This window comes from Bos indicus, chromosome 18 (assembly GCF_029378745.1).
Source record: "Bos indicus isolate NIAB-ARS_2022 breed Sahiwal x Tharparkar chromosome 18, NIAB-ARS_B.indTharparkar_mat_pri_1.0, whole genome shotgun sequence".
NCBI classification, from domain to species: domain Eukaryota; kingdom Metazoa; phylum Chordata; class Mammalia; order Artiodactyla; family Bovidae; genus Bos; species Bos indicus.
Window position 1 is genome coordinate 64,601,376 of NC_091777.1, and position 16,311 is coordinate 64,617,686.

Sequence of the window (16,311 nt, forward strand, 5' to 3'; positions counted from 1 at the left end):
AGATAGAAGGAGGCGACAGAGGATGAGATGGTTTGATGGCATCACCAAATTAATGGACACGAGGTTGAGCAAACTCCTGGGGGATAGTGAAGGACAGGGAAGCCTGGCGTGCTGCAGTCCATGGAGTTGCAAAGTGAAAGCAAGTGAAGTGGCTGTTTGTGACCCCATGGACTGTAGCCAACCAGATTCCTCTGTCCATGGGATTCTCTAGGCAAGAATACTTCACTGGGTTGCCATTCCCTTCTCTTGGGGAACTTCCCCACCGAGGGAGCAAACACATGTCTCCTGCATTGGCAGGCGGATGCTTTACCACTGAGCCTCCTGGGAAACCATGAGAGATTCTGAGAATGACCCAAGAAATGAAAAGAAATGGACCCTGGAACTGAAAGTTAACTGTATTTACAACAATCAAGATGACACTCATCAGACCAGTGATGACCACTTTTAAGATGGTTGTCAGAGCTGACTACACTGTTTCTGCCTGTAGCCCCCTCCTTCCATCTATAAAAGCTGTCACTCATTAATTGTCCAGGGTGGGAGGTGGGGGGAGTCAGCCATTGGACAGTCGTCTGCCCCACGTCCACAGTTGTTGGAGAAGGAAATGGCAACCCAGTCCAGTACTCTTGCCTGGAATGCCATGGACGGAGGACCCTGGTAGGCTACAGTCCACGGGGCTGCAAAGAGTTGGACATGACTGAGCGACTCTCTGATGCTTTCTGATGCTTTCTTCAGGATCCTCTCCATTTATTGCTTCTCCTGCACCTTCTCAAAGGCCACCTGGGCTGGGGTCCGCTTATTGAGGTGGGGCCCAGCTCCTCCTCCTGGTTCTTCCGGATTTTTCCCATCGCTTCTAGGAGTTTTGCCTTGTCTATGTCCTTTTTCTTCTTCCACCACTAACCAAACTAGTTAAAACTTTCAGATACCTATACTTTGACTCCTTCCAACTCTCCAGGTAAATGAGAAAAGTATTTGATAGACCAGGAAAATCAATCTTACTACCAAAAAGTGCACGGGCTTCCCTGGTGGTAAAGAATCTGCCTGCAATGCGGGAGACCTGGCTTTGATACCTGGGTTGGGAAGATCCCTTGGAGAAGGGAACAGCTACCGACTCATCTTCTGGCGTGGAGAATTCCATGGACTGTATATCCACGGGGTCACAAAGTGTCGGACATGACTGAAAGACTTTCACTTTACTTCTTTCCCAGCTGAGCCACAAGGGAAGCCCAAGAATACTAGAGTGAGTAGCGTATCTCTTCTCCAGCAGATCTTCCTGACCCAGGAATTACTACAGCATCTCCTGCATTGTAGGTGGATTCTTTACCACCTGAGCTATCAGAGACGTCTACCAGAAAACCAACATGGAGGCCTCTTTAATAAATTGTGGTTTTTTTTCCAGTGGAGTGTCTGTGTGAAACTGGATCCATGGATAAATTGGATTATCTAAAATGAGGTCATATAAATGGCTTGAACCACCCTTGCACAATCGCTGTGCTGATGGGGTAACAAGCAGGGACCCTTGCCATTTCCCTCGGCTCTCTATAAATAAGATGTTTCAGCCCCAGACACATTCTGATAGCCAGTCACCGACATGAGGAGCCTGACGGCAAGAGGGCTCCTAGGAGGTAAGTGATGAGTGAGAACGTCTAAGGAGAAAGTATGGGAATCAATACAGAAGGAGGTGGTGGGTTTCAGAAGGCTGGGTTTTCTACTCACCTTGCATCAGCTCAAAGATCTTGTGAAAGCAGTGGATCTCCCTTAAACTCCATATTAACTACGGTTGACTGCTGAGCTCTCTGTGAGGAAGAGAACTTCCTCACAGACTTTAAACATGTAAATGGAACTTGGGAACTATAATGGAACACAGATCCTTCTCTTGCAGAAAAGACATTTTAAACAAGAGGTCTTTCAGGTTCCCCCTGCCTGCCTCCATCTGATTTATAGGTTTATAAATCACCCTGATTTATAGGGTGTTGCCACCCTCCATGCTGTGGTGTGGTGTGCTGCATTTATTCCTCAAGGCTTTCTGATCCCTGGCCCCCTGGGCTAAGCAGAGATATTCGTCTGTGTTCATTGCTGTTAACCCACACAGAGGGAACCTCTCGGATTTACACAGGAGCACGATATTGTCCCAATTTCCATTTGAGAAAACTGACCCCCCACTTTTGTCCATTTAGAAATCCGAATCCACAGATGGGCAGCATGGACGCCTACGAGCAGGTCCAAAAGGGACCCCTGAAGCTGAAAGGAGTCACAGAGCTTGGCGTGACCAAGTGGAAGAAGAAAAAGGACACAGACAAGGCAAAACTCCTGGAAACGATGGGGAAAATCCAGAAGAACCAGGAGGAGGAGCTGAGGCGCCACCTCGACAAGCTGACCCCAGCCCAGGAGGCCTTTGAGAAGGTGCAGGAGATGCGACAAATGGAGAGGATCCTGAAGAAAGCATCCAAAACCCACAAGCAGAGAGTGGAGGACTTCAACAGGCACCTGGACACACTCACGGAGCACTATGACATTCCTAAAGTCAGCTGGAGCAAGTAGCCGCCCCACCCAGGAGATGGAGTATTGTCCAGGGGAAGCAGGAAGCAGAGTTGGGGTCATCTCTGGAGCGTTTGGAAACAGCCTTTTACACACATCCTTTTGAGCCTTCTGCTGAGCCCGTGGTTATCAAAGTAATGGGCTCTTATTCTGGAACCGCATTAAAGAGAGACGGCCCTTGAAATTACAAAAAGAAAAAAGCAACATCCATGTCCAATGGTTCATTCAGCCTCCGGACCTGTGGGTTCACCAGGAGACCCACGTGGGCGAGAAGCCCTACAGCTGTGATCTCTGCCCCAAGAAGTTCCCCCACGACTCCACGCTGCACGCTCACCAGAGGACCCACACCCAAGAGAAGCCTTTCTGCTGTGAGCACTGTGAAAAAGCTTTCAACCACAGTGGGAAGCTCAGTGGTCCCACTCTGGGCTCGAGCTCTACATGTGCCCTGAGTGTCACCTGCCTTCTGCTCCCTGGGGTCTCTCACATCCCACCAGGAAACCCATTCTGAACCACTGGCCTAGGACCCTGCCCTCAGGTCCAAGTTGTTTCTGCTCGAAGAAGGAAATTCACAATGATTTGTCACTTCTGTAACACAAAGGGTGGATGACATGGGAAGAGCTTCGGAGGATACTGGGTCCAGGGGCTTCCATTTACATGAATGAGGAGGACATTTGAGTGATGGCTTATCGTTCCCTTTGGAATTTGTTTTCTACTTTAGTGTAGCCTGTTTCAATCAGTTTTTGCTTTCTTTTGTTATTCTTCTACTGAAAGCATGTCTCATTAGTTATCAGAACTTCATCATGAAACTGAGCCTACTGTTGACTGCCTTCCTGTTAGGTGGGACTTCATGTAAAACTGCATGTTCCTGGCACAGAGGCCAGGCTCTGGCGTGGAATTTACATTTAAATAAACACATTTTTGTCAAAGAGTGTCTGGTATCTTCTAAGACTTTTCTACAGGGATAGGTGATAGCCGTGGTTTTGCCTACATGGCTATTACTATGCTGAGGTAGATTGACTCACGCCATACTTGTTCGGGGATTTCTTCCCAAGGTGTATTGAAAAAGGAAGGATTCCGAAAGTGATAGGTGTCATTGTTTTTTCCTATTGATGTACAACTTCTACTCTTCAAAAAGCCTACTAGAAATCGGGTCTTCTCACACCTTAGCCCATCGGATGATTTTAGAAAAGCCTTTGAAGACTTATCTCACAAGAACAGAAAGAAGACAGGAGTCAAACCGATGTGGCTTCCACCATCATGTCTATGACTCCGTCAAACTCGCCAGGCAGTGACACCAAAAATTCAAGAGATCATTAAAACCGGTCCGTTCACCCCAAAATGCAGTCCCCAAAGTCCAAAATCAATCAAATCCAGAAGGAAACCGAGGGATTTCCCTAGCGGCCCAGCCGGTGAGCCTCAGCGCTCCTCTGCAGGTGGCGTGGTTTCCTTCCGCGGCCTGGGAACTGAGCCCGCACTTGCCTCCCTGCTTGGCCAAAAACAGAACAAAACGAATACACAGAACCTGTCGCTAAATCACTATGGAGGCGTCTTTAGTAAATCGTGGTTTCTCCTGAGTGAGTTTCCATGGGCAATCGAATCCCTGTGATTAAGTAACGTGGAAATATCTAGAATGGCTTGCCCCGCCCTCAACGAATCCATGCGCCGATTGCGTAACAGGCCGAGAGGTCCGGCATTTCTTCCAGCTCCATAGAGAGACGCTTCTCCGCCGGCCGAGTTTGAGAGCAAGTCCCCAACTGAGGAGGACCGAGGCGAGAAGGCTTCAAGGAGGTAATTGATGGGAAATGTCTAAAGAGAACTCTAGAAAGTCAGGGCACGTGGAAGTGGGTTTCAGTAAGTCCTGGCTTTCTGTTCACCTTGCATTCGCTCAGAGACCGTGTGAAATCCACCGATCTCCCTCCGGCCACACGTGAACTGTGGTTCATTTGTGGAATCTTCTGTGAGATGAGATTGTTTCCACACTCCATGGTGTCGTGTGGTGTGGTTCATTTTTCCAACAAGGGCTTTTAAGCATTGACCTGTGGACAGGTTTGACCACACAGATTCTTGTACTATAAGATGGATGTCGGAGGAATAAGAGAATGGATTCTTGTCCCTGGTGTGAAATTCTGAGGGGAGAATAATGCCCAGTATTGGGACGAGGGATGGTAAGGTGGATGAAAATAAAACTAATTGGCTGCATTCGTTTTTCTTTTTTGCCCCCATATTTCTGAATACTGAATCTGTTACTGAGGAAAAGCAAGAGGAAATTCCTTTCCTTCGGGGTCAGTTGTGCACCCACTTCCAGAAGCATTTGCCCAGAGTCCTACTGAAAAGCTCTACAGTCGGTATGGCTGAGAACCAGACAAGGGGTCGTGGCCGCTTCGCGGACATCCCCGGAGCAGGGTCTCCAGCGTCTGCGCCATGCCAAGACACCTGAAGGGAAAACCCCGACTCCGACCTTGAAAAGTTGCGCGTTTGCTTCCGAACATTTAGCAGCTCGGACGAATCTGACCCGATCAAGGCTCTGAGGAGGCTCCATGAACTCTGCAGTCTGTGGCTGAGGCCGGATCTTCACACCAAGGAGCAGATGGTGGACAGGCTGGTGCTGGAGCAGTTCGTGATGTGCATGCCGCCGGACATCCAGGTCTTAGTCAAAAGTAGTGGTGCCGAGACTTGTAAGGATCTGGAGGAGCTGCTGAGAAAGAAGCAGAAACTGCAGAAATGGGTGAGTGGGATCCTAGTGACCCTGTGAGACAGGGAACGGTGCCATGAGGGGCTGCGAGCTGGGAGATGAAGCAGAAGGATCAGAGGGCTTGGCTCTAAATCAGTGATTCCCACAGGCGTGAGCCCTTGGCCTGTGGCATCACTGGAGATGTTTCTTTGGTCCTCACTTTGAGCGTTTTGGTCTTTCAAATGTCATTCCCAAGAGGTGGGCTCCTAGAGTGGGATACACAATGAATACCTTTTTGGATTTTGTGAAGGGAGACTGATTCTATCTGAATTTTTCCTCACAGGCTGGTGTCCGTGTCCAAGGCGAGGATTTTTTGATGCCAGTCTCGGGTGTTGAGATGTTAGGATCTGAGGTCAGTGAGGGGCACGGTGAAGGAGACCGAGCCAGGGAGCCTCAGTCTACAGTCAGTGTGGTCCCTCCAGACGAGGGCCAGCCGGAATGGCAAGACGGGCAGCATCTGCCAGGAGCCAAGGACCTTTCGACGGGGCAGGTGAGTGTGATGTCCTGACCTCCAGTCTGGGCACAGGTAGAAGAGGGTCGGATGGGCGTGGCTGCAGAAGTAATTGGGAGAACTGGGCAAAGGACAGGAATGGACCCACTGCCTCCAGGAATTCCCATGGATGCATTCAATTCCCGGCCGTTTTCCGTCCAGTGTGAGAATGAAGACAGTCCATCTTTCACAGTCCTTCACCATGAAAGCTTGTGGCCCTAAGCATGAGGGAGAGGAGTCCTGTTTCCACGGGATGGTGCTGGGTCGGTTCATCAGGGGTAAATGAACTCACAGCTGTTTCACCCATGATGGATTTCGTCAGACGCACTAATATTGGGGGATATTGTAAACACCTTGAATTTATAACAAGTTCCCCGTTGGAGTCATTTTCCTCCTCAGATTTTGGAGTATGCCTGGAGACAGTGGATATTTTGGAAATGTGAATGGGGGGAGGAGATGCTACTGATTTCTCATGAATAGAGCTACATAGTATAAAATAGAGCTATACAGTATAACAGCTGTACTGCTTATCATGTTATTATGCCCCAGGCCACCTTCCATGATGAAGACAAATCCAGGCAAGGTATCAAAAAGTGGTGAAGTCAGGAGCCCTAGAGCCAGAATCCTCTGCTTTCAGATTCAGGGCCTGGAGAATGTGAGATGAGGTGGAGAGATATGTGCAAAGATAATTGGCAGAGCCAGCTGTGAAGTCTGGACTTTCGCCAGAGGTGGTTGGTATAGATCAAGGACAGACATGGGAATCAGAAGAGGACTGCCAATCAGGGTGATGGGAAGCAGTCAGGGCATATCCCCCAAACTGATATCCAGAAAGCTGGAGTGTGAGATCAGGGTACGAGGCGGGTGGGCAAAGAGGAGACAGAGCTTGCCGTGGGCTAAGGCAGTGGGATTGACTCTGCTTGGTTGCCCCTTGTCAGGGCCAGAAAGCTCTCCCGCCGGAGACCATTCCTGAAACAGGTGAACTGGAGTGTCAGACACCCTCCAAGGAGAACTTGGAGAAGGACCTGCTGGAAGACACAGGAGTGACAAGAACCCTTTTGTCTCAAGAGCCTGAACTTCTGCAGAATCATGGTGAGTATTAAAAACTTGGAGACCACAGGAGGTACTGACTGCCTCCACTGATGTCCAGGAAGGGGTACCCAGCATTCCCTTCCCTGGTGTTGTGGGGTAGGAGTTGGTTCTCCAATGCCAACCTTCTCCATCGTCAACATTCCAGAGTGTTTCATCAGCTAGACTCTTAGGTAGTTTGGTTGCTGGGAAGTCTGTAGCCAAGATTAGGGATGGTTCCAATGAGGCCGGCACCATGGAAAATGCTCCTTGATAAATATGGTGCTGAATGTCTTCTTTCAGCAGATTCTGGGAGGGCAGAGAGAGAGGGGAGAGTCCCCAGGAAGGAAGTGATACTTCAAATGTGGCTCTGAACCCTTTCCTCTTGTGTTCCAGAGGGAGATGTTTCGACTCCGAGTGGATCCAGACGAGGTCCTCTGAAGAATCACAGACATGTCAAAAGGAAGCAGGACAGCACTCCCACTTGCCAAGATGTGGGGCAAGAAGCAGCCACGTGTTTGGACCAAGGCGAGTTCTCAGGACAGCTTGGGTCCCATTCCGTTGGTGCATTTCGCAGCATGGGACCCACCAGTCATTCTGAGGGAGCAGGAACCCCGGGACGGGCACGCTCTGAATGCAAGGTGTGCAAAAAGAGCTTTCCTTATCAATATCAGCTTACTGTGCACCAGAGGACACACACAGGAGAGAGGCCCTTTCAATGCGACATCTGTGCCAAAGGGTTCATACAGCCTTCAGACCTGCGGGTTCACCAGCGGATCCACACTGGTGAGAAGCCCTACAGCTGTGATATCTGCCTCAAGAAGTTCACCCACAACTCCACGATGCATGCTCACAAAGTGACCCATTCCCAGGAGAAGCCTTTCCGCTGTGAGCACTGTGACAGAGCCTTCGCCTACCGAGCGAACCTCACTGTTCACCGACGCACCCACTCTGGCCTCAAGCCCTACGTGTGCCCCGAGTGTCACAGGGCCTTCAGTCAGCTGGGGTCTTTCAAACGCCACCGGAAAATCCATTCCAGATGACTGGCTCAGGACCCTGCTCTCAGGTCCAGGTCTTTTCTGTTCTAATGAGAAAATTGAGAATGATTTGTCACCTGTGTGATACAAAGTGTGGATGACAGGGGAGGGGCTTAGGAGGATCGTGGAACCCAGTGGGATTCCGTTCGCGTGAATTAGGATACTTGAGTGTTGACTTACTTTTCCCGTTGGATTTTGTTTTCTACTTTGCTATAGACTATAATTTTATTTTTCATTTGTTTATTTTCAATTGGAGGATAATTGCCTTATGGTGTTAGACTCTGGTTTTCTTACATGTTTTCGCTTTGTGTTGTTCTTGTTCTTCCAATGAAGCTGTGTCTCACTGGTTCTCAGTACCTCATCATCAGAGTGAGGCTACTGCTGATTGCCTTCTTGTCAGGAGTGATACCTTGTAACATAGGATGCTCCTAGCAGGACAGCTAGATTAAATACAGGATCACGAGTGAAATTTAAGTTTCAAATAAACAAACACGTTTCTATCAAAGACCTGTGTGTTTTCTCTTCTAAGACTTTGCTAACTGCCGCTAAGTCATTCCAGTCGTGTCTGACATTGTGGGACCCCATAGATGGCAGCCCACCAGGCTCCCCTGTCCCTGGGGTTCTCCAGGCAAGAACACTGGAGTGGGTTGCCATTTCCTTCTCCAATGCAGGAAAGGGAAATGTGAAAGTGAAGTCGCTCAGTCGTGTCCGACTCATAGCGACCGCATGGACTGTAACCCACCAGGCTCCTCCATCCATGGGATTTTCCTGGCAAGAGCGCTGGAGTGGGGCAGCCTTGCTTTCTCCTCTTTTTCCCTACTGGTGTACAACTTCTGGTTTCTGTGATGCCTCTCCTAAATGGTTTCTTACAGTAGATCTCATCAGCTGATTTTAGACAAAAGTCTTTGATATCTTATTTCATGAGAAAGAAACAAGATTAGGAAACCCAATTTGATTACAACCATTGGATTACAATTATTGGACTGCCTCACAGTCTCCAAGCAGAGAGAAAAAATTCATTAGATCAGGAAAATCAATCTGTTTCACCAGGAAATGACATCCACGAAGTATAAAGTAAATAAAATACATTAGAGAAAGTTTACTGCCAAACCAATATGGTGGCCTCTTTAATAGTTCTTCCTGTTGGAGTCTCCACAGGATATGGAATCTACCCAGATTATCCAAAGTGGTTCCTTCCATGCCCTTTATCCAATCACTGGGATGATAAGGTTATGGCCGGAAACCCCTGGAGTTTCACCCAAGTCTCTATAAATACAGACATTTCAGCTCCAGACACACTTTGAGAGCCAGTGCCTGACCTGAGGAGGCTGAAGGCAAGAAACCTGGAAGGGGTAAGCGATGAGTGGGCACCTCCAAGGAGGATGCCTAGAAATCAGGACACACGGGTGGGTTTCAGAAAGGTCTCACTTTCTGTTCATCCTACATTAGCTGGGAGACCTTGTGACAGGAGATCTTCCTCTAACCCCACGTTAACAACTGTTAATCCAGCTCTTCTGCAAGGGGATAAGAATGTTTCCACACATGTTGCTGTGAGGTGGCTGGTTTTCTTCAAGGGTTTCTGAGCGGCATCCTATGGCCATTTAAAAACTACATATATATTTATTATTAGTTTTAAGTTTTTTAATTCATTCATTTTGTCTCGGCTGGGTCTTCTTTGCTGTGAGGGCTTTCTCTAGTCGTAGCTAGAGGGGACTACTGTCTAGCTGAGGGGTATGGGCTTTCATTGCGGTGGCTTCTCCCATGGCAGAGCTGGGAGTCTAGAGCTCAGGTTCAGTAGTTGCCCCTCTCAAGCTCAAGAGTTCTGGTGCACAGGCTTAGAGGCAGGCGGGGTCTTCCCATATGAGGAATCAAACCATGTCCCCTGCATTGGCAGCAGATTCTTAGCCACTGGACCACCAAAGAAGCCCTATGGTCATTTCTGACCAGACAGTTTCATGAAATATTGAATGAGTCGGGCAATGGTGTCCAATATTGGGATGTAGGGGAGACAGAAGGGTGGAAAAAAATGAAACCCATTTGTTTCTTTCTTTCTTTTTTTTTTTTTTTTGTCTCCCTAGACTTCTAACCAGTGACTTTAATGATGAGGAAAAGCAGAAGAAATCCATTTCCATAGGTGTCAACTAGGCACCCACTTCTAGAAGCATTTGCTCAGAATCCTACTGGAAATTTCCTCCATCAATAGGGCTGAGTACCAGACATTTTTTCAGGGTTGTGGACACATCACAGACAGCCCTGGGGCAGAGTCACGGGCATCCGTGCCACCCCAAGACACACTCATGGAAAACTCAGACTGTGACCAGGAAACCTGGCACGTCCGGTTCAGAACATTTAGCAGCTCAGAGGAATGGGACCCTGTCGAGGATCTGAGGAGACTCCGTGAACTCTGCCATCTGTGGCTGAGGCCGGATCTTCACACCAAGGAGCAGATGATGGACAGGCTGGTGCTGGAGCAGTTCATGATCTGCATGCCCCTGGAGTGCCAGGTTTTCCTCAAAGAAAGTGGGGTGTGGAGTTGCAAAGCCCTGGAGGACGTGCTGAGAAATAAGCAGAAACCCAGGACCTGGATGAGTAGGACCTTAGTGATGGGTGTGGGACAAGGAGACACGTGCAAGCTGCAGGGATCACAAGATAGGACCTGCGGGTCCTTGGCCTTGTATCAGTGGTTCCCAAACAGGTTAGAGAAGTTCACAGTTGGGCAATTTGGGAGATACTTTTGGCTGTCTCACTCGAAGGACGTAGATCTTTTACACCAAACGGGAGCTTCTATTGTCAATGCCATTGGATGCCTGAAAGCTACATTCCAGGTCTTATACGGACTGATCTTGATTGATTTCTCCCCTCACAGACCATAGTCTGCATACAAGGGCAGAAATATCTTGTGCATGATCCCAATATTGAGATGGTTGAATCCAAGGCTGGTGACATGGATGATGAGAGACACACGTGTGGGGAGCCCCAACCCCCTGTGAGGGTCATACCTCCAGAGAATGGCCAGGAAGGAAGTCAAGAGCTGCAGAATCTGCCAGGAGCCACAAACCTATCTGGGGAGCAGGAGAGAGCGTGTAAGCAGGTAGAAGAGAGTCAGGTGGGTGTGGCTGCTGGAGTAATGGGGAGATTTGGCAAAGGACAAGAATGGACCCATTGCTTCCAGGAATTCCCGTGGATACATTCAGTTCCTAGGCATTTTTTCTAATCACTGTGAGAATGAAGATAATCCATCTCTGTCCCTCTGCTATGCAAGCTTCTAGTCTTAGGAGTGGGGAGAAGGGAATCCTGTCTTCCTGAAATGATGCTAGGTTCTATTTGCTGCAAGTAAATGCACTGACAGGTGATTTACCCAAGCCACTTTGCCCAAGGGCACGTCATATTTCAGAATATGATCATTCCTTGCAACTGAAGGAGTGACTCTAAAGTGGACTCAAAATGCCCACCAGTAGACATTGGGCTTCCCTGGTGGCTCAGATGGTGAAGAATCTGCTGACAATGCAGGAGACCTGGGTTGGATCCCTGGGTCAGGAAGATCCCCTATAGAAGGGAATGGCTACACTCTAATGTTCTTGCCTGGAGAATCCCATGAACAGAGGAACCTGGCAGCTATAGTACATGGGTTTGCAGAGAGTCAGACTAACACTTTCCCTTTCATACACTGAAGAACGAATGGAAGACAGTTGATTTGTTCAAATAAGGTTGGGTATAGGCAGGGGATGCTATTGACTTGCATGGAGTAGAGACCAAGAATACTGGACATCATCTTCCTATGTACCGGGTAACCACCGTCGCAAAGATGCATCCAGGCAAATCTCCAACAATGATGGAGTCAAGAGAGCTGGACCTAGAGTTCTTTACTTCCAGAGTCAAGGGCAGGCAGGAGTGGGTATGATTTGGAGAGACCTATGCATAGAGAAGTCAGAGTGCCAACTGTGATGTCCTGATTTGATTGCAAGATACAGTCTGTATAGATCCAGGACAGCCTTGAGTATCAGGAGATGATTATCAATCAGGGTGATGGGGTGGACCAGACGAAGTCAGGGCATATCCCCTAAAATGACATAAGTTGGAGTCTTAGATCAAGATACGAGGCAGATGGGGAAACAGGAAACAGTTTTCCATGGACTAAGGTAAATGGCTTTGACTCTCCTTGTTTGTCTCTTGTCAGGACCAGAGAGCTCTCCAGCCAGTGACTGTTCCTGAAACAGGTGAGCTGGAGCGTCAGACGCCCAGGGGGAAGTTGGAGAAGGACCTGCTGGAAGACAGGGGAGAGACAAAAACCCTTCAATCTCAAGAACCTGAACTTCTGAAGTGTCCTGGTGAGTATTCAAAACCGTGGAATTCAGCAGAGTTAGTAACTCCCTCCCATGGTGGCATGGGGCTGGGTAGCCAGCATCACCATCCTTGATGGGTGGGTGGAGATCATTGTCCAGTGCCAACCTTCTCCATCATCAACATTCCAGTGTCCCACAGTCCAGGCTCTTAGCTTGGTTGCTTGATGGGAACTTCTCAGCCAACATCAGGTTTCCAGTGAGGCCAGCAGCACAGAAAATGCTCCTTGTTAAATGTGGTGCTGAATTTCTTTCAGCGAATTCTGGGAGCTTAGAGAGAAGAATCCTCAAGAAGAAACTGATATTTAAAATGTGGCTCTGAACCCTTTCTTCCTGTGTTCCAGAGGGAGACGTTTCCACCACGAGTGGATCCAGAGGAGGGCCTCTGAAGTATCGCAGACATGTCAAAAGGAAGCGGGACAGCGGTCCAATGTGCCAAGACGTGTGTCAAGAGGCAGCCACGTGTATAGACCAAGGAGAGTTCTCAGGATAGCTTGGGTCCCATTCCGTTGGTGCATCTGGCACCGTGGGACCCAGCAGTCTTCCTGAGGGAGCAGAAACCCCGGGACGGGCACCCTCTGAATGCAGCGTCTGCAAAAAGAGCTTTCCTTATCAATCTCAGCTTACCTTGCACCAGAGGACACACACAGGAGAGAGGCCCTTTCAATGCAACATATGTGCCAACGGGTTCATACAGCTTTCACATCTGCGGGTTCACGAGCAGATCCACACTGGCAAGAAGCCCTACAGCTGTGATGTCTGCCTCAAGAAGTTCACCCACGACTCCACACTGCGCGCTCACAAGAGGACCCACACCCAGGAGAAGCCTTTCCGCTGTGAGCACTGTGACAGAGCTTTCAGCCACCGAGGGAACCTCAGTGTTCACCGACGCACCCACTCTAGGCTCAAGCCCTACGTGTGCCCCGAGTGTCACAGTGCCTTCCGTCAGCTTGAGACTTTCAAAGGCGACTGGAAAATCCATTCCAAATGAGTCACCCAGGACCCCACCATCAGGTCCAAGTGGCGTCTGCTCCTAGAAGGAAATTCTGGATTATTTGTCACTTAGGTGATACAAAGAAAGGGTGACATGTGAAGAACTTATGATCGTACTGGAACCCGATGGGGTTCCATTCACATGAATTAGGTGAATATTGAGTGGTGACTTATCTTTCCCTTCAGAATTCGTTTTCTACTTTAGTGTAGCCTGTGTTTTCTTCTTTCAGTGAATGCAGGTCTCATTAGTTTTCTTCTTCGTGAAACTGAGGTGACTGCTGATTGTCCCCCCATTAGGGAAGATTTCATCATAAAGTAGGATGCTCATAGCAGAGTATCCAGATGAAAAAGAGGATCACCAGTGAAATTTAAATTTCAAATAAACAAAGACATTTCTGTCAAATAAGTGTCCTGTGTATTTCCCCTTACAAGATTTTTTTTCTTTATTTTATTTTTTATCTTTACTATCTTGTATTGTTTTTGCCATGTATCAACATGAATCTGCCCAGGTATACACATGTTCCCCAACGTGAACCCTCCTCCCTCCTCCCTCCCTGTATCATCCCTCTGGGTCGTCCCAGTGTACCAGCCAAAAGCATCCACTATCGTGCGTCGAACTTGGACTGGAGACTCGTTTCATATATGATATTAGACATGTTTCAATGCCATTCTCGCAAATCATCCCACCCTATCCCCAAGATTTTTTATATGGAGTAGATGATAGCTGTGGTTTGTTACATGGCCATTATTATGTGGACATATCATCCCTCTGTAAGGCTTCCCCAGTGACTCAGTAGTAAACAATCCACCTGCACCATACAAGACCCAGGTTCCATCCCATCATCAGGAAGATCCCCTGGAGAAGGGAATGGTAACCTACTCCAGTATTCTGCCTGGAGAATCCCATGGACAGAGGAGCCTGGCAGGCTATGGTCTGTTGGGTTGCAAAGAATCGGACATGACTGAAGTGACTGAGCACCCACGCGAGCATTAAAAGTAACTGTATTCCTCTGGAATTATGAACTGTTAGGTAATGTGATATTAATGCCCTTTTGAACACTGGGATTCTAGGGTGTCTCTGCTTGAAAAGATTCTTCAAGGTAGCACTCTTTCATCCCACCTGGCTCTCCTCCAGCAGAAATGAAGAGAGGTCTTTTGGAGCAGAATGGAGATAATAAAGTATTTCTTTTCAAAGAATCAGCGTTTTCTTCTATTAATTAGCCTGGGAATTAGTTGGGGGCGGCAAACTCAAGGATGATATTGTAATAGATATTGGTGTCTGGCTGCTCGCACTTAAAAGCCAATACAGAGGCCAGGTTGGGGGAAAGGAAAGTTAGCTTTATTTTGGATGCCAGAAACTGTTGAAAGTGAAAGTGTATTTGCTTAGTCAAGTCCAAGTCTTTGCAACCCCATGGACTGTAGCCTATCAGGCTCCCCCGTCCATGGCATTTTCTGGGCAAGAGTACTGGACTGGGTTGCCATTTATTTCTGCAACAACTGTGGAGGGCAGGGCACTGTGGCCACTGCTGTTTTCCAAACTTGCTGACTTATTGAGTGCAACACTTTCACAGCATCATGTCTGAGGATTTGAAATAGCTCAACTGGAATTCCATCACCTCCACTAGCTTTGTTCATAGTGATTCTTCCTAGGGCCCACTTGACTTCACATTCCAGGATGTCTGGCTCTAGGTGAGTGATCACACCTTCGGGATTATCTGGGTCGTGAGGATCTTTTCTGTATAGTTCTGTATATTCTTGCCACCTCTTCTTAATATCTTCTGCTTCTCTTGGGTCCATACTATTTCTGTCCTTTATTGTGCCCATCCTCGCATGAAATCTTCCCTTGGCAAATCCAAATCCTTTCTCACACCCGTGGAGTGCACCGCTCCTCACACTCTCTACCTTCTCCTCCACTTCCCAGCCACCTTGCACATGTGACCACCCCAAGCCCAACTGTCTTTGCAGTCTGGCTTGTAGGGTTTTCCTCCGCTGTCTGGAAAGTCCTTCCCCTGATACCCTCAGGCTGTCTTCCCATCTCCACACAATCAGTGGTTCTATGAGACGGACAGGCCTGGCTGTTGCTTTATCACCCGCCATCTCACTCCCTCACCACGTTTCCTCAATAGCAGTTTCTCAGCCTCGGTATGTATTTTATTTTTAACTCCATTTATTTTCGGCTGTGCTGGGTCTTTGGTGCTGCTCGGGGCACAGGGCTCCTCTCCAGTCACCGGGCACAGGCCTCTCACTGCAGTGACCTCTCTTGTGCGGAGCCCGGGCTCTCGGGGCTCTGGGCTTCAGTAGTGGCGGCTCCCAGGCTCGGTGGTTGTGTCGCACGGCGTTAGTTGCTCCTGAGCCCTGGGACCTTCTCGGGCCAGGGATGGCACTTGTGTCCTTTCATTGGCAGGCACAGCCTTTATCTCCGAGCCTCAGGGGAAGCCCTATTATTCACTTTTCTTAACTAGTACTTAACTGCGTCTATGTTTTGAAGTCTTATTCATATTTCATCGTATTAATTTCTTGTGTTGATTCCTCGATAATGGTTCTAATACCCCTGTTTCTGAAGGGACCCAATCTTTATATTCTATATTGCTTCTTTGAATTAGTTGCCTCCATCTTGGGCCTGTAAGGTAAAATCCTTTAAGACAGAAGGAGGTGACAGAGGATGAGATGGTTGGATGGCATCACCGACTCAATGGGCACGAGTTTGAGCAAACTCCTGGGAGATAGTGAAGGACAGGGAAGCCTGGAGTGCTGCAGTGCATAGAGTTGCAAAGTAAAAGAAAGTGAAGTGGCTCTTTGTGACCCCATGGACTGTAGCCTACCAGATTCCTCCGTCCATGGGATTCTCCAGGCAAGAATACTGCAGTGGGTTGCCATTCCATTCTTTCAGGGATCTTCCCACTGAGGGAGCAAACCCACGTCTCCTGCATTGGCAGGTGGATTCTTTACCACTGAGCCTCCTGGGAAACCATGAGAGAAGCTGCCACAATTCTGAGAATTGACCCAAGAAATGAAAACAAATGGACCCTGGAACTGAAGGTTAACTGTATTTACAACAATAAAGATGACACTGATTAGACCAGTGATAACCAGTTTCAAGATGATTGTCAGACCTGACTG

At 48.4% G+C, this 16,311-nt stretch overlaps 2 protein-coding genes and 1 pseudogene across 2 annotated transcripts; all 3 read left to right on the top strand.

Moving 5' to 3' along the window:
• The first annotated feature begins 2,180 nt into the window (after positions 1 to 2,180).
• On the top strand, positions 2,181 to 2,538 carry LOC109572444 (protein FAM32A-like). The gene has a single exon (XM_070772463.1). The coding sequence runs from the start codon at positions 2,191 to 2,193 to the stop codon at positions 2,536 to 2,538; it is 348 nt and encodes a 115-aa protein (XP_070628564.1). The 5' UTR covers positions 2,181 to 2,190.
• A 1,653-nt stretch (positions 2,539 to 4,191) lies between these two features.
• On the top strand, positions 4,192 to 8,242 carry LOC139177379 (zinc finger and SCAN domain-containing protein 5B-like). The gene is made up of 4 exons (XM_070772464.1): positions 4,192 to 5,260; positions 5,550 to 5,756; positions 6,692 to 6,845; positions 7,218 to 8,242. Exons 1-4 carry the CDS (start codon positions 5,123 to 5,125, stop codon positions 7,862 to 7,864), a joined length of 1,146 nt encoding a protein of 381 aa, XP_070628565.1. The 5' UTR covers positions 4,192 to 5,122; the 3' UTR covers positions 7,865 to 8,242.
• Positions 8,243 to 9,837: 1,595 nt separating this feature from the next.
• Positions 9,838 to 13,294, top strand: LOC109572254 (zinc finger and SCAN domain-containing protein 5B-like; annotated as a pseudogene).
• The last annotated feature ends 3,017 nt before the right edge of the window (positions 13,295 to 16,311 follow it).